The sequence below is a fragment of the Rhinatrema bivittatum genome, chromosome 1 (genome assembly GCF_901001135.1).
Source record: "Rhinatrema bivittatum chromosome 1, aRhiBiv1.1, whole genome shotgun sequence".
Taxonomy (NCBI): domain Eukaryota; kingdom Metazoa; phylum Chordata; class Amphibia; order Gymnophiona; family Rhinatrematidae; genus Rhinatrema; species Rhinatrema bivittatum.
The window spans coordinates 689559512-689586050 of NC_042615.1; the positions used below are offsets into that span (position 1 = coordinate 689559512).

A 26539-nucleotide genomic window follows, 5' to 3' on the forward strand; every position below is an offset into this window, starting at 1 on the left:
TTTCATGCTCCACCGTGTCAAAAAGGTGTTCAGTTTTATTTGGATGAATAATAAGTAGATTGGAATAATGAGTATAGAGTTCCCTTTCAACAGTAAATGAATTTCTGGGTACAGCATTTCTTCGTTAGAAAAGAGAAAAAAAAATACTGTTACAGAATTTTCCACCTGTTGCAGCTGAAAATCATCTGTAAATAGGTTACATATACCCTATCCCATCATCAGTTACTCAGCATATCTGTAATTAAATAGGAATATACTTAGATTTATCAGGGCACTATTATTAATCCACCCAAAAGTTTCCCAATGCTGAGGTTAACTTCTCAAAACCCCCAGAATTGTAAAGCCAAAAAGTGATGACTAAATCATATTTCATGAATTTCTCAAAAGGTCAGGTCATCGCAATCTATATAGTGCTTCCAGTGCTGATCCATTATATGACATGGCAGAAATTCTTGGTTACTTATTAATAATATTTTATTTACTTGCAGAAAGTAGGTAGAGGTTGGTATTAAATCAGGTTGCTTGGACAGTTCTGTGAAAAAATGAGTGCATAATTGAAAAAAAATTATAGACATAAGAGTTGCTTTCCTGTAACAGGTGCTCTCCCAGGACAGCAGGATGTAGTCCTCACATATGGGTGACATCACTGGATGGAGCCCTATCACGGAAAACTTTCTGTCAAAGTTTCTAGAAGCTTTGACTGGCACACTGAGCATGCCCAGCATGCCATGATCCCTCGAGCCACAGGGGTCTCCTTTCAATCTCGTTTGTAGCAATAGGTGCAAGTGAAAAATAAAATAAAAAAACATTTCGGACCCAACTCCGCAGGGTGGCGGGTGGGTTTCATGAGGACTACATCCTGCTGTCCTGGGAGAACACCTGTTACAGGTAAGCAACTCTGCTTTCTCCCAGTACAAGCAGGATGGTAGACCTCACATATGGGTGATTAGCAAGCTACAGGCTGACTCATGTTTGATTTGGACCAACAGCTTACAACTTGTGCAACAGGCACAACTGGTGTACTGTTGGGAAAAATGAGGCAGCCTGAAATCACAGCAGGTTGGATGTGGAAGGAGTTGGGATTATCCTGGAAATAAGTTCTTTAAGACAGATTGGCCAAAGGCTGAATCTTGGCGGCCTTCCTTGTCCAAGCAGTAATGCGCTGCAAATGTGTGAAGAGAGGTCCATGTTGCAGCTTTGCAGATGTCAGCAATCGGTACTGAACGATTGTGTGCTACTAAGGTTGCCACTGCTTTCACTGAGTGCGCCTTTACTCGTCCCTGGAGAGGAAGGCCTGATTTGTCATAGCAGAATTCAATAGTCTGCTAGCCAATTGGAGAGAGTTTGTTTGCCTACTGCAACTCCTGGGTTTTTTTTTTTTTGTAATTGAAAGTTTTATTGACAACATAAGTAAAAACATAACAATTGGAACATCCAGAAAAGACTGAACACAGTGGATTCTGGTCATATAGCAATCAAGAAAACATAACATGTAAAACCCAGAAAAGACTCTGCAACATGTACAAAACTGCGGTTAACAAATACATAATAAAGAATGTTGCATATGATAACAGAGAAAATAAACAAGCTGTGTTTCAAGTATATGTGTTTCCGTGTGTGGCTTGTTTGTCATATATGAAAATAAATTGTGATTTACCCAGTTGTCGTATGGTTATGAAATGTTTCTCCCCCTGCCCCTACCCATCCCCGGCTGATGTGATCCCACTACTAGAACCACCAAGTGATATATATAATACTGATGCTGTCGCCGTCAAGTACTGTCAAGGTTGCAAAGAAAACTCTAAGGGCAAGAGCAGCTCCAAAAAAGGACATCGAAGTTCTGAGCCATTAAACCTGCCATACATTATTCCCACTAGTTATTTTTTGGAATTTTGCCAGTCAATATAGGGTTGCCACACTTGTTCAAAACTATGTAGTTTATCTCCCCGAATAGCTGTCAGCTTACCCAAATAGAATACCTTTTCCAAACGAGAGCGAAATTGAGTGAGAGAAGGAACTACAGGCTTTCGCCACCAAAAGGCTAATTCACATGTACCAGCAGAACATACCTGACAAATCCAGCATTGTGTGTAAGAGGAACCTACGGCCAGGGGAGCATGAAGCAGGTATTTTTTGGGATCTAGGGGAATTACAAAACCCGTCAGTTGAGTGATAAAATCACGAACCGATTCCCACAACTCTTGAACCCTTGAACACTCCCACCACATGTGCATAAATGTCCCAATCTGCCCACACCCCTTCCAGCAAGAATTATCAGTCCCCCCCATATGTTTTGCATAATTTATCTGGGGTTAGATACCACCGATATAACACCTTATAGCCATTTTTTTAAATAGAGGTCGATACTGAACCTCGACTGATAGCATGAAAAATTTGATCCTAGGCCTCCTCTGACATAACTTCCCCCAAGTCTCGCTCCCATGCACATTGAAAGGTCGCTTTGCCTGGAGAAGTACCCTTGAGAAGAGAAAGAATTTTAGTAATAGGTTTGGTAACTCTCGTGGTCTGAGAGCCTATGTTTTCAAAAAGGGAGTTACCCTTACAGAGTTCTAGCCTTATTTGGGCCGAGCTAGAAAAGTGCAAAATTTGATTCTAAGCGTAGATGTCCATATCTGGCAGGTGAAAAAGACGTTGTAAATCTGGAAAGGATAAAAGACGCTGCCCGTCCCAAACTTGTTCCCACTTGTAAAGACCATGTGACCCCCATCTGGTAAAAACCCCTGGTTCACAACCCAGAGGTAAGGACCTATCGTGTAAAAAAGAGGTGAGATGGTAAACTTGCTTGGGACCTACTAGTCTATCCATTTGTCCCAGACCTGAAACAAGAGTTGTGTGAAAGGGGAAAGATCTTTGTTGTCCCTGCGCCCTCTCTGCCAAGCTCTGATATAAAGGGGAGGCGTAGCTCCAAGTGAAGATGCGATTCGCACCCATGGTCTTAATGTCCTCTCAGAATGTAACATAAGAAAGGCACTTAGTTGGGAGACCCTAAAATACCAAGAAAGGTTAGGCACCTGCAAGCCACCACGCAACGTCTCCTGGTAGAGGGTAGACCATGCCACCCGGGGTGGTCGTCTTTTCCATATGAAACTAAGTAACTTTCGTTGCCATAAGGTTAGCGTGGCATCAGGGATAGATATAGGGAGGGTTTGGAAAAAATAACTGAGCCGGGGTAGTATATTCATCTTAATGATGGCAATCCTGTCGAACCAAGAAAACATTTCCCTGTCCCATCTAGCCAAATCATCCTGAATGGTACAAAACAGGGGAATATAATTTAGGCGAAACAGATCCTGTCAGTCTGAACCTATTTTAACTGATCAATAGTGCAAAAGTGGTCCATTGGAACCAAGACATTGAGCAACTCTGATTTATCCTCATTAACCTTAAAACCAGAAATTGCCCCATAATCTCTCAACCCATCAAGTAAGGAGGGTAGAGACCGTTCGGGTTCAGTGACAGTAAATAGAAGGTCATCAGCAAATATGGAGATTTTATAATCAACTGGCCCCTTTGTCAAACCCCAAATATCTGGGCTTGCCCTAACCCTAGCCGCATAAGGCTCCAAGGAGAGTGCAAAAAGAAGTGGGGACAAAGGACAGCCCTGTCTAGTGCCCCTCCTTACTGGGAAAGGTGTTATATATTCCCCATTAACCCTTGGATTATCGTATAAACTTTGTATCCATTTAATAAAGTTAGGACCCAGATTAAATTTATCTAAAACTTTAAACAGGTAAGGCCAATGCACTCTATCAAAAGCTTTCTCTGCATTAAAAGCCAAGAGTACCATAGGAGTACCTTCCTGCTTTGCTTGCCACATCACCTCCAAAACTCTCCTCACATTGTCCGAAGTCAGTCTACCCGGAACAAAGCCAGACTGATCTTCATGGATTAGGGATGGGGCCACCATGGCAAGTCTAGTAGCCAGAATCTTGGCCAAAAGCTTAAGGTCAATATTTATTAAGGATATGGGGCGGTAGGAACCACAAAGGGTGGGGTCCCTGCCACTCTTGGCCAGAATAGTAATGCCTGCTAAGTTTGATTCCAGGGAAAGTGAACCTTCTCCTATCAAAGCATTAAACATAGCAAGTAAAGGCAGTATCACCACAGCTTGGAATACCTTATAGAATTTGGCAGTAAACCCATCGAGCCCAGGGGATTTGCCCACCTTAAGCTCTTGGATCGCCTTGTATAGTTCTGCGTGAGTGATGTTGGCATTGAGAAGTTGTTGGAGGTCGTCAGGTAGGGAAGGAAGGTCTATACTTGCCGGATAGTCATCTATAGGTGTGTCTGCCACTTCAGTGTCTGGTGCATATAATAAGCTGTAAAGCGTGCACTAATGTCCTCAGCTTTGAACAGAAGATCTCCAGAATCAGCTTAGTGATGTGGGTTTGCACGTCTAGCTATGAAGCGTCCCGCCTTGTTACCAAATTCAAAGTACTGCTGTTTAACCTGATCCATCTGAAAGGCTATCCTATCAAGATCTAGAACTTGAAGCTCCTTTTTAGCGGATAAGAGGGCTTCAAATGTACCAGGATTTAAGGAACGTTTATGACTGAGGGATAAGTGGGCAATATGGTGAGTGGGAAGATCACGACGGGCGGACCTTTCCTTTTTAAGAAAACTAGCCCGTGAGATCAGTTTACCTCTAACTACTGCCTTTAGACAATCCCATAATGTGCATGGGGAAATGCCTTCGAAATTATTGAATGTCAGGTATTCTCTGATGACCCCAGATAGAGCATCAACAAAAGACCGATCAATTAAAAGACTGTCATTTAGTCTCCAAAAAACTGTACCCGCCTGTTTATTAGGTAATGTAATTTCCAGCCAGATTGGTGAGTGATCGGACCAAGCTATAAGTCCTATTCTAGCATCTACGGTAAGGTGTAATAGCTCTTTATCTACAAGATACATATCTATACGTGAATAGGATCTGTGGACATGAGAATAATAGGTATAATCACACTGAGTAGGGTGTCGTAACCACCAAATGTCTTCTAATCCCCTCTCGGATATCAAGTGTTTAAGGGGCCCACCTATGTGTCCAGAGACCCGTACCTCCATCTCCCGAATTGTCCAAGAAAGCATACCTAGTCAGATTAAAATTCCCTCCCACAATCACATGCCCTTCAGCCCACGATGCTAGTAATGCAGATATGGTATCTAGGAACTTGCCCTGATCTGTGTTAGGACCATATATGTTGAGGAGTGAAAAGAGTTGTATCCACCAGAATTTTTAATGCAATGTATCTCCCGTCAGGATCGCACCTGCTGTCTTTTACGTCAATCACTAACGTTCGTACGAATAGAATACCCACCCCACAGTATTTCCATTTGATAGTGGCGGACGCTAGATATTGTTGAGAGAAAAAGTTATCATGCAGCAAGCGTTCCGTACGTTTAAGCAGGTGAGTCTCCTGACAGAAAATTATGTTTGCTCTCCCTTTTTTTGCCTCCTGAAATAATGCGTTTCTCTTATGGGGGGAGTTCAACCCCTTCGTATTGATTGACATGATTCATAACCTCGCCATCATCCCCTTGGGAGTTGGAGATAAAGCCATACTTTGTCTTGGCCCCTGAGTTTGAAAATGAAACCCCCTATGATTTCCAATATTTTGATGCATGGTAGTGTATCTCTTGGTAGTCGAATTAGTATCTCCCCACCCCCCCATCATCCCTTCTCATCCCTCCCATTGACCTGAATTAAACCCACTTGGACCCCTGTGGGCCACATTTTGGAGAAGTGTGTACATCGTCCCATTGCGCCCCCTTGGCCCCGACCCCACACCAACTCGCATCCCCCTTTACAAACATGTCAACGTGACAAAAAGAACATAGTAAAATTAGGCCCTTAAAGGTAGAAACAGCAATTAGTATACGGAACCAGTTTAAGTCCTCCGGTGAAGACATATCCTGGGCTATATCCCATATAGGTAATCTGGAGAAAAGCAGTTGCTAACAGTTCAGCCAGGGTGATCACCAAGTTGTAAAGATCTGCTGGAGTGACGGCGAAGCCTCTTGCCCCCTTCTCCACACGCTGCCATCTGGGCATCTCACCGCGGGGCCTCCCCTGTCTGTCGCTTCCAGGAGCAGCTGCCTGAATACCAATGTTCATGCCAGCAGCTTGCAGGATATCCCTGGCCTCCTCCAGAGCGTTGATCCATGAAGTGACTCCTGCGATGGTGAAACTCAAGCCGAAGGCGAACAACCATCGATATTGAACATTATGGATACGGTGCGTAGTTACAACATCTCGTAGTTCTCTCCTCTTGTGCAGAGTAGATGGGGCTAGATCTTGATATACTTCCATTTTGTTGCCTTTCCACATCACGGGGCCCTCCCTACGGGCCTTCAGGGCAATTTCCTCCTTCACTGCATAAATGTGGAAACACACCACAATATCTCTCGGTCTATTAAGACGTGGTACCCCTAAGGCTCTGTGTGCCCTTTCCAGCTTGACTGTAACCGGAACATGAGAATCATCAGCCAGCGGGCCCAGAATCTGCCCACAAATATCAATTACTACCTTTTTACAGTCCAAAATGTCCTCTGTCTTGGATATCCCTCTAAATCTGAGATTTGCCCTCCGAGACCTATTCTCAAGGTCCTCCAGCCAGATTTGCATATCATTTATTTATTTATTTTATTTATTTGTGGTTTTTATATACCGGACTTCGTAGAATAACATCAGTTCGGTTTACATTATAACTTCAAAATCAGCAAAACAAAGGCTTTACATAGAACTTATGGGAAAACAGTGATTATATCTTCAAAATCAGCAAAACAGAGGCTTTACATAGAACTTATAGGAAAACAGTGATTAAAAACTATACAATAAATGAGGCTTAAATAGAGAGACTTAAATAGAGATTGTTGGATAACTGAGATGATACTCAGAGAAATGTTTGGGGGATGGAGTAGGGGAAAGGAGGAAAGGGGGTAGAGGGAGGGGGGATGAGGATGGACAGAATGCATAGAATGCAAAGTGGAGGGAAGGAGGGTTGGTTATTGCATATAGGGAGGGGAATGATGAATTGCAAGGGTTGCATAGGGGAGGGAAAGGAGGAGATGCACAGATTGCAAGGAACTATTTACAGTAGATGCGTTGGGGAGGATATATAGCATATGTTTATAGAACTATTTACAAAGTGTACATTATTGAAGTTATGTAAATCAAGGCATGAAGTTGAAAATCAAAGATGGTAGCAACTATGAGAGATAGTTATCATATGCGAGATCATAAAGTTAGAACTGGGGGATCTGACAGGGGCAGGGACACGGGAGAAGAGGGGTGTTAAGGGAGGGGGGGATGGACTAATAGGGGAGGGTAGAAAAGAGGTATGGAGGAGGGCTGAGGGGTGGTGAGGGGAAAAGCATTGTGTGGCAGGGAAAGAATATTGTTAGCAAAGATAATTGAAGGGTGAGCAAAATGAGTGAGTTTTGGTGATAAGTACTATTTGAAAGCCTTAGTGAAAAGCCATGTTTTGAGTTTTCGTTTGAATGTTTTATGGCAATCCTCTTGGCGAAGATCTACTGGCATAGTGTTCCAAAGGGTTGGTCCTGATACAGAGAGTAGACGAGCTCTAGTAGCGGCCAGTTTGGTGGTTTTGTGGGAGAAGGTTAGCATGGTTGCATGATATTGGTGTCTTGTGGGTCTCTTGGCTTGGTGGAATTTAAGGGAACCGTTAAGCCAGTACATTTCTGGGTTGTAAAGGGCTTTGTGAATGAGAGAGAGGGATTTGTACTGAATACAGGAAGTAATAGGGATCCAGTGAAGGTTCATGAGTATGGGGGTTATATGTTAATTTCTGCGTGTGTTGGTTATGATTCGAGCAGTGGTGTTTTGTAGAATTTGTAAGGGTTGTGTGACATTCTTAGGTAACCCCAAGAGGAGGAAGTTACAGTAGTCAAGTTTGGATAGAATTGTAGCTTGAAGAACAGTGCGGAAGTCTGTGGGGTGTAGAAGTGGTTTCAGTTTCTTGAGGGTTTGGAGTTTGAAGAAGCCATCCCTTAGGGTATTGCTGATGAACTTCTTTAGATTAAAGCGATTGTCAATGATGACCCCTAAGTCTCTGGCATGTTGGGAAAGCTGAAAGGAGGGTGGTGGGAGAGATGATAGGGAGGGCGTGATGGGGTGGCTTGGTGGCGTGACTAGCATAATTTCAGTCTTAGTGGTGTTAAGGGAAAGATGAATAGAGTTTAGCAGTTTGTTGATTGAGAGGAGCGTGGAGTTCCAGATTTTCATGGCATTCGGGAAAGTGTATGAGATAGGGATAAGTATCTGTACATCGTCTGCATAGATGAAGTGGGGTAGCTTGAGGTTGGAGAGTAGTAGCTAGGAGGATTTTATCCTGGGCTATCTGGCAATTTGAAAGTACTGAGGCCTGATCTTCTAGCCGAGCCTCAGTCTCCTCCACCCTGCTTCCCAGCGTAGCCAGGTGCCCAGCAATTTCAGTCCTTAAATCCTGGATATCCTTCTGGATCCCTGACATGGCACCTTTTATTTCCCCAAACCAGTGCTGGAATTCAGCCCGACTCGGGGTAACTTCACCCACCCCATCCCCTCCTATGCCTCTCACGTCCAACTGCTAGGGGCCTACCGAGGCCCAGTCCACCTCCTTCAGCGCCGCCTGTGCCACAGCGCTTGAAAATGAAAATTTTTGAAGGTCGGGTATTTTCTTCAGCGCCAACATCGCGCTGAGGGGATGGCCTCCAGTGTATTTTTTTTTTCAAAAATGAAGCTTGTAGAGCCTGGATGCAGGAGGATTAATTTGAGCCAGTATGGGAGCTCGGAGCTAGGCGGCGATGCTTGGCAATGACATCACTGCTCTCTCCTGGTTTGTTTTTATTAAAAGAAACAAAAAGAGTTGGGTGGATTTTCTATGGACTGCAGTGTGGTCTAGGTAAAATGCAAGTGTACGTTTACAGTCCAATGTGTGTAAAACCTTCTCGCCTTGGTGAGAGTGAGGCCTTGGGAAAATTGTGGGCAAGACTATAGACTGATTCAAGTGGAAAGCAGTAACAACCTTGGGAAGGAATTAAGGGTGAGTACGGAGGACCATTCGGTCATGTAGGAACCTTGTATAGGGTGAGTATGTGACAAGTGCTTGTAACTCACTAACCCTTCGAGCAGATGTAATGGCTATTAGGAAGAGAACTTTCCATGTAAGAAATTTAACATCACAGGAATCTATAGGCTCGAATGGGGAGCGCATGAGCCTTGTAAGTACTACATTTAGTTCCCATTCAGTGAGGGGCTTAAGTTGTAATAGACCCCTCATAAATCTACTCACAAGGGGTTGCGCTGTTACTAGGGCATCCCCTACTCCATTGTGGTACGCTGAGATAGCACTCATGTGTACCCTCACCAAAGAGGTCTGGAGACCAGAGTTTGAAAGGTGCCAGACATAGTCTAATAGAGATGGAGTGGGGCAGGAAAAAGGGTCTATACCTTAAGGTAAATCTTTTCCACTTAGAACTATAGGACTTTCATGTGGAAGGCTTTCGTGAAGCTACTAGCACTTGAGAGACATCAGTTGAAAGGTTGAGCGGTTGAAGGATCAAGCTTTCAACATCCAAGCTGTGAGGAATAGGGTCTGAAAGTTTGGATGGCATAACATGCCTTGGTTCTGAGTGATGAGAGTGGACGCTGTGCCCAGGCGAATTGGTTCTCTGATCGAGAGATCGAGAAGTATGGGAAATCACACTTGTTGAGACCAATAGGGGGCTATGAGTATCATTGACCCTTTGTCCTGTTGCAGCTTCACGAGAGTTTTGGCTATCAGTGATATCGGGGGATACGCGTACAGGAGGCCTGAGTTCCAGGGGCAAGCAAAGGCATCCATGGCTAACTTGTTTCATTGCCTGTGCAGGGAGCAGAATCTGTCCACTTTGTGGTTTGGTTTGGACGCAAAGAGGTGTATCGTTGGTTGACCCCAGCGTTGGAAGATTCTGGTTGTTACCATAGGAACCAGGGACCACTCGTGGGGATGGAACTGTCAGCTGTATGCCTGCCAGATAAGTGGCCCGAAGAAAATGGAATGTGTTAGGGCCCAGTCCCAGATCTGCGCAGCTTCTTGGCAGAGGAGATAAGAGCCCATGCCTCCCTGTTTGTTGAGATACCACATTGCAACTATGTTGTCTGTTTGTATGAGAACAGTCTTGTGTGAAAGGCAATCCTTGAACGCATAGAGAGCATAACGTATAGCTTGAAGCTCTAAGAAGTTGATCTGAAATGTTGACTCGAGCTTTGTCCAAGTACCTTGAGTTTGAAGATTGTTCACATGTGCTCCCCAACCCAAGGTGGATGCATCTGTGGTCAAAGTTACTTGCGGAACTTGTTGCTGGAAGGGTAGATCTGTTAGCAAGTTGTTCTTGTTCGTCCACCATAGAAGAGATAAACGCAATTGGTGGGTTATTTGAATCTGAGAGGAAAGTGGTTAATTGGCTTGAAGCCACTGAGATTTCAAAGTCCATTGAGTTATTCTCATAGCCAGCCGGGCCATAGGAGTGATGTGGACTGTGGAAGCCATGTGCCCTAGCAATGTTAGGAATTGATGGGCTGAGGCTGTGTTCTTCGTGCACAGAGAAATGGCTAGTTTGGAAAGTGCGTCTGCGCGGTCATTGAGCAGAAAAGCTGTGGCTACTGTGGTGTTCAAATCCGCTCCATTGAAAGTCAAGAGGTGGAGTCAGGTGGGATTTCTGGTATAGGACAAGATAGGGATAGGATTGGGATAGGAGGCGATGTCCTTTCGTGGATTACAAACTGGTTAAAAGACAGGAAACAGAGAGTAGGATTAAGTGGTCAATTTTCTCAGTGGAAAAGGGTAAACAGTGGAGTGCCTCAGGGATCTGTACTTGGACTGGTGCTTTTTAATATATGTATAAATGATCTGGAAAGGAATAAGATGAGTGATGTTATCAAATTTGCGGACAATACAAAATTATTCAGAGTAGTTAAATCACAAGTGGATTGTGATACATTACAGGAGGACCTTGCAAGACTGGAAGATTGGGCATCCAAATGGCAGATGAAATTTAATGTGAACAAGTGTAAGGTGTTGCATATAGGGAAAAAAAAACCCTTGCTGTAGTTACACAATGTTAGGTTCCATATTAGGAGCTACCACCCAGGAAAAAGATCTGGGCATCATAGTGGATAATACTTTGAAATTTTCAGCTCAGGGTGTTGCAGCAGTCGAAAAAACAAACAGAATGTTAGGAATTATTAGGAAGGGAATGGTTAATAAAACGGAAAATGTCATAATGCCTCTGTATTGCTTCATGGTGAGACCGCACCTTGAATACTGTGTACAATTCTGGTTGCCGCATCTCAAAAAGATATAGTTGCAATGAAGAAGGTTCAGAGAAGGGCAACCAAAATGATAAAGGGAATGGAACAGTTCCCCTATGAGGAAAGACTGAAGAGGATAGGGCTGTTCAGCTTGGAGAAGAGACGGCTGAGGGGGGATATGATAGAGGTCTTTAAGATCATGAGATGTCTTGAACGAGTAGATGTGAATCGATTAATTGCACTTTCAAATAATAGAAGGACTAGGGGGCATTCCATGAAGTTAGCAAGTAGCACATTTAAGACTAATCGGAGACATTTCTTTTTCACTCAATGCACAATTAAGCTCTGGAATTTGTTGTCTGAGGATGTGGTTAGTGCAATTAGTGTTGCAGGGTTCAAAAAAGGTTTGGATAAGTTCTTGGAAGAGAAGTCCATTACCTGCTATTAATCAAGTTTACTTAGGGAATAGCCACTGCTATTAATTGCATCAGTAGCATGGGATCTTCTTAGTGTTTGGGTAATTGCCAGGTTCTTGTGGCCTGGTTTGGCCGCTGTTGGAAACAGGATGCTGGGCTTGATGGATCCTTGGTCTGACCCAGCATGGTAATTTCTTATGTAGTTGATGAGAAATCCCGAGTGTAGCAGATTTAAGGTGAGCTTGAGAACGTTGAGAGCTCCTTGTTTGGATTGGCTCTTGAGGAGCCAATTGTCTAGGTAAGGAAAGATGTGTATGCTTTTCTTGCGCAAATGGGCCGCAGCCACAGCTAGGCACTTTGTAAATACACGGGGTGCCGAGGCAAGTCCGAAAGGCAGGACCCGGTACTGAAAATATTGATGTCCCACGATGAAACGCAGGTATTTGTGATGAGGTGGGAAGATTGGAATGTGAGCGTAAGCATCTTGAAGATCCAGAGAACAGAGCCAATCTCCTTTTTGTAGAATGGGAAGTATGGTGCCCAAGGACACCATCCTGAACTTTTCTTTTCGTAAAAATTTGTTGAGATTGCGGAGGTCCAAGATGGGGAGGAAGCCGCCTGATTTCTTTGGAATGAGAAAATAGCAGGAGTAGAACCCTCTGTCCTGCTGTGCTCGGGGAACAGGTTCCACGACCCTGGTGTCCAGAAGGGTTGATAGTTCTGACTCTAAAGGAGTTGTGTGGTCTTTGTGAATCCACAGCAGATTGGGCGGTGAATCCTGGGGTACCATGAGGAAGTTTAGACGGTACCCCTGGGTTAAGATGGAAATAACCCATTGGTCTGTGGTAATATCGAGCCAATTGGTTATGAAATAATGGATCCGACCTCCTACTGGTAAATCTGGTTTTGGATTTATGGAGGGGCTGCTGTTCTCTCGAAAAGTTTCAAAATCCAGATGCTTGGCCTGTTTGTGGAGGAGGCTGAGGTCTGGATGCTTTAGGCTGTCGATGATGTCCTCCCTGAGATGGTCTGGTTATCTGCCCTTGAGATGTTGGTGGGTAATATCTGCGTGGGCGATAGAATGGCTTTTTAGGGTCTCTTCTGGTTGACCTTCTGGCAGAAGAGGGACCCTCAGTGGTAATCGTTGACAATTGGTGCAGGGTTTCATTATGGTCCTTAAATTGAGCTACTGTATCCTATATCTTATCACCTAAGAGGTTTTCTCTGGTGCAAGGTAAATCATCCAGTCTATCTTGGACTTCAGGTCTGAGGTCTGAAGCTTTTAGCCAGGCCCATCTCCTGTAGCTGATATACGAGAAGCTGTCTTGAAGGAATCATAAGCAGCACAAACTTCGTGTTTTCCAGCTTCAAGGCCTTTATGTAATATGGCATTGAGACTGTCTTGCTGTTGAGTAAGAGTCAGCTAGCTGTTGAGGAAGAGAGTCGGCTAGCGACTGAACCTGTTTACAAAGGTTCCTCTGGTACTGTGTCATGTAGAGTTGGTATGTAGCTATTCGTGACACCATAATAGAGCCCCGAAAACTTTTACGACCTAAAATGTCCAGGAATCTTTGATCTTTGCCAGGAGGTGTTGACGAATGAGGTGAAGTCTTCTGGATTTCTTTTGTGCTGATTCAACCACCACTGACTGATGTGGCATTTGTGGTTTTTGGAAACCAGGTACGTGCTGGACAAGAAAAGTCTTTTGTTTACTGGAGGAACAGCACAGGGATGCTTCCAGAGACAATGTTGTAAATCAACGAGTACTTCGCGCACCGGGATAGCTACGACTTCTTTTGGGGCATCAACAAACTGGAGCACTTCCAATGTTTTGTGCCTTGTGTCTTCCTCTGTAATGAGATTGTTACGATTCTGCCCGCGGCTAGGCTGCGAGCAGTCTCTCACCTCTTTTCGCCGCCAGCCAGCCCCGATGCCGTCTTCGCGGCCCAGAGGCCACCCATGCCTTCCTTCTCACACTGCGGGCTGTGCCGCTGTTCTCCGTGGCAGGAGCTGCCGCCGTCTCTCCTTTCCTTGCGACCAGGAGGCCGCCGATGCTTCTCCTCCGCGGCGGGTCAGACGCCGCCGCCATCATTGCCATTGTCCGCGGCAGGGAGAACCACTGCCTGGGTCTCCATGTGGCCCGGAGGCCGCCCTGAAGCCTTCTGCCTTTGCGGCAGTAGCTGCTGACATTCTCTTCCTCTTTGCGGCCCAGAGGCCGCAGACGCCAGTGTTTCTTCAGCAGCTGGAGCCGCCTCCAGCTTCCATTCCTGCGGCTGGAGCTGCCTCTGACGCCGGGCCTGGCTTTACGGCCTAGTGCCGCTCCTGCTCCGATCTGCAGCATGGCTGCTGTCCCTGGTCCTGTCTCCTTAGGCGCGGAGCTGCGCTTCCTCTCCTCATTTAAAGGGCCAGCGATGGGTGAAGTCCCTGGCTCCTCCTAGTGATGCCATCTTGGGTGTTTCCTCTTCAGCCCTACAAAAGGCCCAACCTTCAGTTCTTCATTGCCTTCACAAGGAACTAGTCCTCCTTAGGATTCCTCGTCATGTCAGTTTCTTCAAGGTATCCTGTTCTTCGTGGGAATTCCCTTGTCTTACTCTGTGGTTCCTGATCCTTCATCTCATCCTCGTTCCATGTTTGGTCTCTCGCTGGATCCAAGTCCTTGTCTTCAGATGTCTTCATTGTCCGACCCTCCTGATGTCCTCACCTTCAGATCCTCCTGAAGTCCTGCCTTCTGATGTCCTGTCCTTCCTGAAGTCCGTCATCCTACTGTTCTGCCTCTCGGAGCCTCCTCGAAGCCCTTGGCTGGGTGACCTGGGGGTCTGAAGTCCAGATGTCTCAGATGTCTTGTTCTCCAGTTTACTTGACACCTCGATGCTCTTGACTGAGTGTCCTGGGGCTTAAAGTCCAGATGTCCTGTCATGCCAGACGTCTTCGTGTCAAGTAGTCTTCATCTTCAGAATCCTTTTGACGTCCTCGTCTTCAGTCCTTTTCGCTGCCAAGCATTCAGATCCTTTGGCTTCTACATCAAGGAGCCTTCAGACTCTTTGACTCCCTCGTCAGGGAAGCCTTCCTCTCGGATGTCCTGGTTCCGGATTTTACCTCCTAGTAGGCCATCCTAAGTCCAACTTCGGTTGACCTTCCGATGCGTCTTCCACGCCGGGTCGGAAGTTTCGTCTTCCTTCGAATGACCTGTCAGGTGCATCGATCACGCCTGGTCCCCGAAGCTCACTTTAGGATGGGTGCTGCTACAAGTCATGACCGAATACCTTCATACTGAGTTTTAACTCTTCTGTCGTCTTTCCACTGAGCAAGTGTCTTCATCAGTGTCCCTGATGTTCTTCTCTTCAGCCTTGCCTCATCCTTATCAAGTCCTCGTCTGATCCTTGTCTTCAAGTATTGTCTGTTTGTCTTCAGTCTTCAAGTTTCATCTTGTTCCAGTTCCATCGTCTGCCCTCGACCTCTGTCCGTCCTGGCGCTTTTGCCATTCCCATATGGCAGGTCCGAAAGGGCTATCGAGTGGCTGGAGGGCTACCCCAGAGACCAGCTTTGAGTTGTTGGGTCTCTACTGATGTGTCAGGTTCGACGGAGGTCAGAGTCCCTGGTCTTCTGCCTGTCCGCTTATGCTGGGATATGTCTCACCTGCCTTGGCGCTTCTAAGGAGCTCCTCTTTGCAGTTGCGTCGTGATCCAAGGGCACATCACTCTCCCCGAAAGTGGGATCACTCCCTAGTGCTCCCGTAACAGAGATCAAAGCGAATTGTCTCTGACATCTCCCTAACGAAATTTGCAAAGGAGAGATCTTCTGGGGGAGATTTTCTCCTTTCCTCCGGAAGAGATGGCGCTAACAAAACATCCTCCATGGATGTGTTGGTATCCACATTTTCCCATGTATCAGAGAAGGTCTCTGGCCGAGATCCTGGATGAGGGAAGAAAGCTGGTAGTGGAGGACATGGTGGCACCGATGGATCCTTCGATGGACTCGATGGATGTTACGGTGGCATTGATGGACGCTTCGGTGGAACCGGGGGCATTGATGGAAACCACGAGCGTCTTGGTCCTGAGAGCGCTGATGGACCGAGCATCGGTTGAGGCATCGGTGAAATCGGACTGGAATCGGTACCTTCGTCATCCGAAGACCCGGGAATGGGAATTGGATCTTTCGGAGGGTGCACGGATTGCTTTGGCATCGGTGGCCCTGGTTGAGTTGGAAGGGCACCAATGAGTGTATCCAATCTGGTTAGCAACGGTGCAAACATCGATGGCTCCAATGGTGCCGGTATGGGGGCCGGCACCGGTGGCTGAAGTTCTCGGAGGGCATCGAGCATTGCCTGACGGATAAAACTGTCCAGTTCCTCCCTGAAAGCTGATGATGAAAGAGCAGCTACAGGGAGTGACAGGCTAGGCACTACTGGAAGCTCCACAGGGATCTGTGGGGGCTCAGTACCCAGCACCGATATCAGTGGGGATTGCCTTGGTTGTTCCGGTGTAATCAGCTCCTCTACCCGTGCCCTCTTCGCAAGTGGTTCGATAGCCATCGAAGTCGATGCGGTGTCGGTACCAGCACCGGGAGTAGACTCACATTGGTGCCGATGTTGGTGCTTCCCTCGGTGCTTAGCCCGGTCTTTCCCCAGCGCCGAGGTAGATGCTGTCGATGACTTGGACGAGGTTGGTGATGGATGGTCACCGCTACCCTGGTGCTCCCGGCGGGGTTTTGTATCTGATTTTTTTGATGCCCCTGCCGGTGACAAATGGGTGGATGTTGATGGAGTTAGTTTAATTTTAAACAGCGTCTCCATTTTGTCAAGGCGAGCCCGCCTACCCTTTGGAGTCATCTGGTCACAATTTGGGCAAGTAGAAACATCATGTGATAAGCCGAGGCACATCACACAGACACCGTGCGGGTCGGTAATCAACATGGTGCAGGTACATTCCGGACATTTTTGGAAACCTGTTGCCAGGTAAAAAAAGGCCCAAAAATGGTCGAAGGCCTGCGGGCACCGAAAAGGTGGCAGCGGGAACCGACTCGGAGTAATTTTTCTACTCAGCGAATGGTGGAAAAAGTTTTCCCAATGGGAGACCCTTATGAAGGAATAATTTTTTGAAGTAAATTGAAAGATTTTTCCGTGAGGAAATGTTTTTGAGAATTTTCACAGAGCTCCTAACCGCGAGGCAAACTGCAGCGTGGAAAAAAGCGATTGAAGGAAGACCCCTGTGGCTCGAGGGATTATGGCATGCTGGGCATGCTCAGTGTGCCAGTCAAAGCTTCTAGAAACGTTGACAGAAAGTTTTCCATGATAGGGTTCATCCAGTGACGTCACCCATATGGGAGGACTACCATCCTGCTTATCCTGGGAGAGAAAAATTTCCAGTAAACGCTAAGAAAAAGAAGGAAGGAAGTGAAAACTATGCTTATGCACGGATTTTCTAGCACTTTTCAGTTTTGACCTTATTGAGAATTACCTTCAACCATATTGGATCAAGATCATTTTCAACAGGGTAGGTGCCAGGTCCATGCTCCAACTTCCTCAAAATTTGGATCCGATTGGTCATGTTTAATGGAAGTTATCATGGCCCCAGACAAATGGATAGAATTAGTCACTGCTATAATGCTTTCAGCAATGGTTGAAAAGCAAAAAAGAATATCATTCAGAGAGGGAAAGTAATTTTCTATAGTGTACATAACTCAACACAAACATATTCAGCTATGCCTAAAGATATGCCTGTATTTTATATACTGTGCAGCAACTACTGCGCAGTTTATAAAATACCATGTATCAGCAGTCTGAAAGTACACGTGTTTTAGTACACCCATTTTTTTAACCCAGAGATCCACATAGTTTATACATCTATTTTTAAAAGTGTGCACATATATTTTCTGCATTAAATAACTGTAACTTATACATGTAATAATCCTTAGTTTATGTGCAGAGCCCGGTATTTTATAAAGTTGGCTGAAGTATGCGCGAATCTTGCTTATGAAAATACTTGTGCATGTACTTCCAAGCATCAATTCAGCAAAACCTTCACCAGTTGACCCTCACCTTTACCAATTCATCCCACATCCTCCACGACTTCCTTCAGACCCCACCACCACCTAGTGAGGTCCGTTTTAATTTCTGCAACTTGATTTTCAAGTGTGTTTGATGAAGAATGCATGTACTTTGAAACCCTGCCCTGGACTCTCTTTGTACATGCATACTTTTCCACGCAGCAGCAACAGTATGCATATACTCTTGCCCATCTGCAAACTTGCTTACTGCGCAGAGGTATTTAGGCGCACATAGGCTGATTTTACATGTACAACCCTGTGTAACATTTGAAAATTTACCTCTTAATGTCCAGAAATTAAAACATTAAAAATATAGTGGTTGATTCACCTATTTGAGGCTAGAAAGGAGACTGAAGTGAATAGCTAGTTAGAAAGGTCCTCAATAAAAAATATTTGCTAATCAAAGCTTGAGCGGTGTCTGCCTCCTAGGATGAAAGGGACATTCAGTGGTACATATCAGCCCTACTGCTCCAAGCTGAAGAATGCATTAGACGACTCTGTTCTCTGTGCATGACCATTTTTGGTTACATAAGCAATTCTGGTGAGGTTGGTCAATGTGACAGTTTCCACACTGCTTGTGCATTCTCACCATCTTTTAGTTTGGATGCACTGTTTAGAATAAACAGTGCATCCAGACTTGTTAACAAGGAGCATTTATTTTCTTCAGTTCTCACAGTTAATTAGACCAGTGATTCTCAACCTTTTTTCTGTTGGGACACACCTGGCAAATAATGCTTACAGGCATGACACACTGAACACTTGACCATCAAGTGGCTAAATGTAAACACATACGCTGCATCCACAGGAACCCAAATGCCCCCGCCCCCCCTACGTCCCCAAACAATGGATGCAGAGCAGAACTAGGATATTTCAAATACAACTCGCTACATAAAAAAGATATTCTGATTCTGGTGCTATCTCAGTAACAGAAACACAAACACCCTTACTACCAGGGTCACTGTAAAATACAAAACCTGAAAAACCACTCAGCACATGTGTAGCAAACCTTCCATCCCACTGCAACACTAATTCCAAGAGCTCAAACAGCAATTGCCCTTCCTCTGAAAAGGCAGCAGTGCAGCACCAATACATGATCTACTGAGAATGAGAACACGCAACAAAGAAGATTAATACAAATCCCTACCTACTAGTAAAATACCTCACACCTCAGTCACACATACAAATCCAACCTTCACCAAATACAGAATAAAAGCCCACAAATTACAAATGTGGAGACAAAAACTGGAATGGAAACCTCAAAAAGCCACTCTGCATGCAGTGCAAAACCAGAGAGCTAGAAACAGAAGTACATATTGTAATGAATCACAACCCTGTCTGAGGCAGAAAAAGCAGAATGTTGATAAGAAAGGGAGAACCAACACCCAAGTTAGGCAGCAGAGGGCCTATGTCAGTCCAAAAGCGAAATAGACCTGGGGGAAGGCAAGGTGGCCATCCCCCTATCAGAACAAAGAAAAACAACAAGTGCGCCCCTGCATCCCGCAGGGTACGCAAAAGAGGACTGAAAATAAAGTCACAAAAGGTGTCATTAGGCAGCAGAGGGCCTATTTCAGTCCAAAAGCGAAATAGACCTGGGGGGAAGGCAAGGTGGCCGTCCCCCCATCAGAACAAAGAAAAACAACAAGTGCGCCCCTGCATCCCGCAGGGTACGCAAAAGAGGACTGAAAATAAAGTCACAAAAGGTGTCATTAGGCAGCAGAGGGTGCTAGAGAGGGTGAAAAGAACTACAACTCCCAGGTTTTCGGAGGCACAGTTTGACCCATGGGCCAGCAAAGAGGCAGAGCAGGCAGCAGTGCAAAGCAGTAACGAATCAGACACACCTAAACCCATGGCAATAGAGGAGGAGGGTGTGCCTGCATGATGGAGGTGGCCTGAAAAGACTAGTTCCTCAGAGTCAGAGGAGGACATGGATATAGATACTCTGACAGAAGAGTCCTCAGATTCAGCCATGGAAACAGAGTGAGTGACATGGTTGGGAGAAGGGTGGATTTAAAATGTTATGAGGAATGTTTTTTTCTTAAGTTCAACTGTATGTTGTTTGTGGTTTGTTTGGGAAGACCGCAACTTGCCGCACAACTGAGGGGAGTTGGGGCGAGTTGTGCTATTCCCAAGCAAGGCAGTTATCTGGCTGGAAAAGCCTGAATTTGTAGCTTTGTGCCAAAAGGGAGTTCCTCAGTCCTACCACAGACTGTTAGTAAAAGAACTTTATAAGAGAAACTGTTACGTTCTGATTCTGCACTGTTGCTTTGTGTTTTACCTGGGGGAAACTTGGCGGGCCTGTGAGCCAAGCTGTCCCGGGGTTTAAGGACCTGTTGTATAGAGGCCAGGAAGCCTGAGCCGACACCAAGGAGCTTCTAGGACTAGCAGTAGAGGCTACCAGGAAGAAAAAGAGTCATAGTTGAGGACCGCTTGGAGCCGGACGAGGGATCTGGGAGTGACTTCTGAGGCACCTCACGACATAAATGGTGGTAGCAGTGGGATTCACGAAGTTCGCCTACTGGAGAAGCATTAACGTTGGGATTGTGTGCAGCATGCTTACAAACCCTTATAAGGTAAAAGTATAGCGGGAGAGCGCAGGAGGATTCCAGAAGGGAGTAGAAGATGTAACGCTGGTGTGGCCTATGGAAAAGAAAATCCCCGTAGAAGAGAAAAAAAAAAGTGATACCCAGAAGGAGTGTCTGGTAAGAGGCCAGGGATTCTGGGTGTGGGTACAAGGAGGAGGACCAGGAAAGGAGTGGAGAGAGTCTGTTGTCGCAAGACCACACTTGGGTCTCCTCTTGTTTCTTTTTTTTTTTTTTTTGAGATGGCTTCTGACGAGGTGCTCAAGTGGATGGGAACCCAAATGCAGAACAACACGAGGAGATATTGGCATCCCGTCCGCCTACAAAACCGGCACATTTGAAGGCCTGGGAAACTGATTTGGGTAGACTTCTTACTGACGAGGAATGGGATATTATTTTTACTCGAATGTCGCAGGGCATGGTATCAGCCCGAATTACAGAAGCTAACTACAAACTACTCTACAGGTGGCATTTTACCCCCTTGCACCTTCATCATTTTTCTTCTAGCAATGACCCAATGTGTTGGCAGAACTGTCACCAGTTGGGTACATACCTTCACATGTGGTGGGAATGTGTGTATATTCAAAAAGTTTGGTCCTATGTCTCAACGACACTCTCTGAGATCCCGGGCAGCACTATTCATCTTACTAAGGATCCGGCCCTTCTTCATCTCCCTGATGATAACTTACCTACTTCTGCACAGACTTTTATACAGTTGGTCTGCAACTCGACTGCTATGGAAATCGCAGCCTCTTGGAAGAGAATACAACCCCCAACATCCACGGAGATATTGACCCGCTTGGACAGGACGTGCACCTTGTATCGCCTGATTGCATTTAAACATCACCGACTATCTAAATTTCACCATATATGGAACCCCTACATATCCTGGAGACAATTACCGCTTCCAGCGCTTTCATAATATCATAGAACAATTGCATGGACATTTTACAGGACCTTTTCTTTCATTCATTTCTTTGGTTCTTTAGTAACCATCACTTACATGATATCTCGTTTTTCTTCTTTTCATTTTATTGATTATGAGTAGCATGAAAGGGGGGAGGGAGGGGGGGTCAACACTACCATGTATTACGTACTGCTGTATCTTCTGCTTCTTGTTTGTATTGTTCTTGTTAACAGCAATAAAAATTATAAATTATAAAAAAAAGAAACAACACGAGGGGATGCAACAGCTGATGCGCCAACTTATGGAGCATCAACAGCAGCAGCAGCAGCAGTGTCCTCTGCTGCAACTACTAGAGGAACAGCAAAAAACTTCCTATCTCTGGTTGGGGACCCAAGCCTCAGGACCCGCAGGTACTACCCAATCAGTTATGACTGCCGGGAGTTTCGGCAGGGCAGACTTTGCGGAAAACATTCAGCTGGAAAAGATGGGGGCCGGGGATGGCCTGGAAGCCTTCTTGATAACTTTTGAAAGGGTAGCCAGTGTGGCAGGTTGGCACCGGGACCAGTGGGCTGCGAGGCTGGCCCCATGCCTGGCCGGGGAGGCGCAGGCGGCCTATAGAGCCTTGGCTCCAGATGAAGTCTTGAACTATGCTGTGGTGAAGGCAGTTATTTTGGACCACTTGGGAATATCTCAGGACTCCTACCAAAGGCGATTCAGAGAGACTTGCTTCAAGCCGAATGATCGCCCCAGAGCATTGGCTCAATGCCTTAAGGACTTAGCCTACCGTTGGCTTGAGCCTGAGAGTAAATCAGTGGCTAAGGTCATTGAAATGGTGGTACTAGAAAGATATGTGCATGCCCTACCCTCGCCAATGAGGAATTGGGTGGTGAGGCAAGGTGCCAGTGGGCTAGAAAGGGTAATACTCAATATGGAGAGGTAATTAGAAGCGGAGGCTGCTATGGGGGTCCCCACGACCTCAACAGGGGTGAGAGAACCGAAAGGGGCCAGCCCAACCAGTATAAGAACAGGTGGGGAGAGGCACTCCTAAGGGATAAACCCTCAGGATTAGGGAGAAAGGTCCAACACCGTGGGGATCACAAAGGACGTTGAAGTGCTACAACTGTGGGGAAGCAGGTCATTTTCGTAGCGAGTGTCCTCAACAGATGACGGCTTACACCCAACTCCCAAAGCAAGGAGGAGGGGAAGCGACCCACGTACACAATCCCTATTTTCAGTGGGTACTGGTCAATGGGCATCCGCTACAGGCGTTGCTAGACACGGGGACCATCAATCATTGATCTCCATACAGTCAGCACAGGCTTATAGGTTTAGACACCTGGAAAACATAAGGGGAGATGGTGACAGTGAGATGCGTGCAATGAAATGCCGTGAGGCATGTTGTGAAAAACATTTGGGTACAATGGGGTACATATAAAGAAACAGTGGAGGTGGCCCTAGTGGAAGGGTTACCTATACCCCTAATACTAGGTCGGGAGTGGAGACGCCTGGCTGAACTATTACAGAATAAGCAGACCTTTGTAACTACTAGGGCTCAGGCGCAAGCAGAACAAATTAGGGAACAGACTCTAGGGGAGGTTTTTCCTTTTGAAGGGAGTGATGTAGTAGAGACCCCGGGGAAAACCGCAAGCCGAGAGCACAGAGGAAGCGGGAAAAGTGAGACCGAACTGACCTGGGAGAGGGAGGAGTGGAAGATGGAAGTATGAAAGAAATAGTGGGGACACTTATGACTCGTTTCTCAGGGTTGGGGAGAAACAAAAGAAGGATCCCGCGTTGAAGTTAGCCTGGGAGAAGGCCAAGATGTCAAGGCAGGACACTGCTAATAAAGAAACTGAAAGTTTTCCATACTTCATGATACAAAAAGGTTTATTGTATAGGGTGGAAGAGGGGCTGACTAAGCAAGAACCCTGTATACAGTTGTTGGTACCCACTGTACTTCAGAAGGAGATAGTGTCGTTAGCCCACGACCATCCTTTGGTGGAGCATTTGGGGATACACAGCACTTTGGCACGTGTCAAGAGAAGATTTTTTTGGCTGGGTATATACAGTATAGTTAAGAGGTTTTGCAGGTCATGCCCGAGCTGCCAGCTAGTGTCCCCATGGGTGTCACCAAAAGCACCCCTAGTGCCACTCCCCATGGTGCAAGAGCCAATGGACAGGCTAGCAGTGGACATAATAGGTCCCTTAGAGAAGAGCAGGCGGGGGTACCAGTATATTATGGTCGTAATGGAATATGCGACCCGATTTCCCTGGGCAATACCATTATGGGCCACGACCTTTAGAGTGATATCACAAGAGCTAGTAAAGATCTTCTGCCAATTTGGGGTCCTGAGGGAGGTCTTAACTGATAGGGGGTCAAATTTTATGTCTTGAGAGCTAGCACATCTGTGGGAGCAATTTGGCATTACGCACTTACACACAGCAACTTATCATCCGCAGACAGATGGCCTAGTAGAAAGGTACAACCAAACTCTCAAGGCCATGCTATGTAGCTGCCTGCAGAAGGACTCGAGCAATTGGGACCAGCTCGTTCCTTTTCTAGTGTTTGCCACAAGGGAAGTACTGCAGACATCTACAGGGTTCTCTCCATTTGAGCTGGTATTTGGCCGCCAACCCAGGGGGTTATTAGATGTAATCTGCAAACAGTGGAGTGGGGCAGAAGCATCTCAGCAAGATATAGTGAGTTATATGAAGGGTCTGAGACAACACGCCGAAACAACCCTAGGCATGGCTAGAGAAAACCTGAGACAAGCTCAAAATCGACAGAGGACCTATTATGACAAAGGTGCTCGAGACAGGGAGTTTCAGCAAGGGGATCTGGTCCTGGTACCCACCTCACCTAACCGTTTGGTGGCAAAATGGAAGGGTCCGGGAAAGGTAGTGAAACGCCCGGGACCCTTGAACTATGAAGTTAAAGTGGGTCCCAAATGTACACAGGTTTATCACGTTAACCTCCTCAAGCCGTGGATCGAAAGGCAGGGTATGGCAAAGGACCTCGTCCAGGAGGAGGAGGTGGATTTGGGCCCCCAAGTACAGGAAATGAAACAAGGGGAGGGGTAATAATAGGCGAGGAGCTAACATGGACCCAAAGGTTTCAGATAGAAAAGCTGGTTAAGGGGGCAAAGGATGTATTTTCCCCACTGCCCGGGTGCACAAACTTAGTTACTCACAGCACAGTAACCCCTCCGGGGAAGGTAGTCAGGAGAAGACCCTACCGCCTACCAGAAGCAATGCAAATGGAAGTGTGTCGACAGGTAGAAGAGATGCTGCAGTTGGGAGTGATAGAGGAATCTAGTAGTGCGTGGTGCAGCCCTATTGTACTTGTGCCAAAGCCAGATGGCACTATGTGCTTTTGCATTGATTTTCAGATGGTCAATGCAATTTCAAGTTTTGACGCTTATCCGATGCCCCAGGGTAGAATAGCTGGTGGAGAAGCTGGGTACTGCGCAATACCTTACCACCTTGGATTTAACAAAAGGGTATTGGCAGATTCCCCTGGAGAAGAGTTCAAGGGAAAAAACGGGTTTGCCACTCCCAGGGGATTATATCACTTTGTGCATATGCCATTTAGCCTACAGGGGGCTGCTGCCAGCTGTCAACACCTTTTAAATGTTGTACTGCGCCCACACATAGGCTATGCAGCAACCTACATGGATGATGTTGTCATCTATTCATCAGACTGGGAGTCCCATCTCACGCAGGTCAAAGTCGTGTTGAAGTCCTTAAGGGAGGCGGGGTTAACCGCTAATCCAGCTAAAAGTAGGTTGGCCCAGCGAGAGGTCAAGTATTTGGGCCATCTGGTGGGAAAAGGGGTAGTTCGTCCCCTTATGGACAAGGTGCAGTGTATTCGGGACTACCAGTAGCCCAAGACGCAGAACAGCTAAGGGCCTTCCTGGGGTTAATCGGATACTACAGGTTTATTCCACATTTTGCTGAGTTGGCTAGTCCCTTGAATGACTTAAGAAAAGGGTCCTCGAGCAAGTTAAAATGGGGGGTGACCACGACTCGGGGATTTGAGCAGCTCAAGCTCGTGCTTTGCCGAGATCCGGTACTAAAAGCAGTGGATTTTGCCCTACCTTTTGTGCTACAGATGGACGCCTCTGGGAGAGGATTAGGAGCAGTCCTATCACAAATAGATTAGGAGGAAGAACACCCTGTATTATATTTAAGTCGTAAGCTCCACGCCCATGAAGAAAGGTATGCTACTATTGAGAAAGAATGCTTAGCGGCCAAGTGGGCCATAGAAGCCTTAAAGTATTATCTTTGTGGCAGATGCTTTGTTCTAGTTACCGATCATGCGCCCCTCAGATGGCTAAATGTAATGAAGGACTCAAATGCTAGATTAACGCGATGGTACCTGGCTCTGCAGGCTTACAATTTTGAGGTGAGACATAGAGCCAGTAAAGAACATGTTAATGCAGATTTTCTTTCACGATTGGAAGAGGGAACTGGAACCCCTTGCTCAGGGGGTTCCAGGATATTTAAAAGGGGTGTGTGTGTGTGTAATGAAGCACAACCCTGTCTGAGGCAGGAAAAGCGGAATGGTTTTAAGAAAGGGAGAACCAACACCCGAGTTAAAAAGCAGAGGGTGCTAGAGAGGGTGAAAAGAACTACAACTCCCAGGTTTTCGGCGGCACAGTTTGACCCATAGGCCAGTGAAGAGGCAGAGCAGGCAGCTGTACAAAGCAGTAACGAATCAGATACACCTGAACCCATGGCAATAGAGGAGGAGGGCGTGCCTGCATGGTGGAGGTGGCCTGAAAAGACTAGCTCCTCAGAGCCAGAGGAGGACATGGATATAGATGCTCTGACAGAGGAGTCCTCAGATTCAATCATGGAAACAGAGTGAGTGACATGGTTGGGAGAAGGGTGGATTTAAAATGTTATGAGGAATGTTTTTTTCTTAAGTTCAACTGTATGTTGTTTGTGGTTTGTTTGGGAAGACCGCAACTTGCCGCACAACTGAGGGGAGTTGGGGCGAGTTGTGCTATTCCCAAGCAAGGCAGTTATCTGGCTGGAAAAGCCTGAATTTGTAGCTTTGTGCCAAAAGGGAGTTCCTCAGTCCTACCACAGACTGTTAGTAAAAGAACTTTATAAGAGAAACTGTTACGTTCTGATTCTGCACTGTTGCTTTGTGTTTTACCTGGGGGAAACTTGGCGGGCCTGTGAGCCAAGCTGTCCCAGGGTTTAAGGACCTGTTGTACAGAGGCCAGGAAGCCTGAGGCCAGGCTGGGCCAACACCAAGAAGCTGCTAGGACTA

At 46.2% G+C, this 26539-nt stretch overlaps 1 protein-coding gene across 1 annotated transcript in view; it reads right to left on the reverse strand.

The window, feature by feature from the left end:
* Positions 1–380: 380 nt before the first annotated feature.
* Positions 381–26539, reverse strand: part of ANKRD31 (ankyrin repeat domain 31) — a 70269-nt gene continuing 44110 nt past the window's right edge. The window contains exon 4 of the mRNA XM_029619094.1: positions 381–532. Coding sequence (XP_029474954.1) covers positions 381–532 — 152 coding nt within the window. The remainder of the gene's footprint in view (positions 533–26539) is intronic.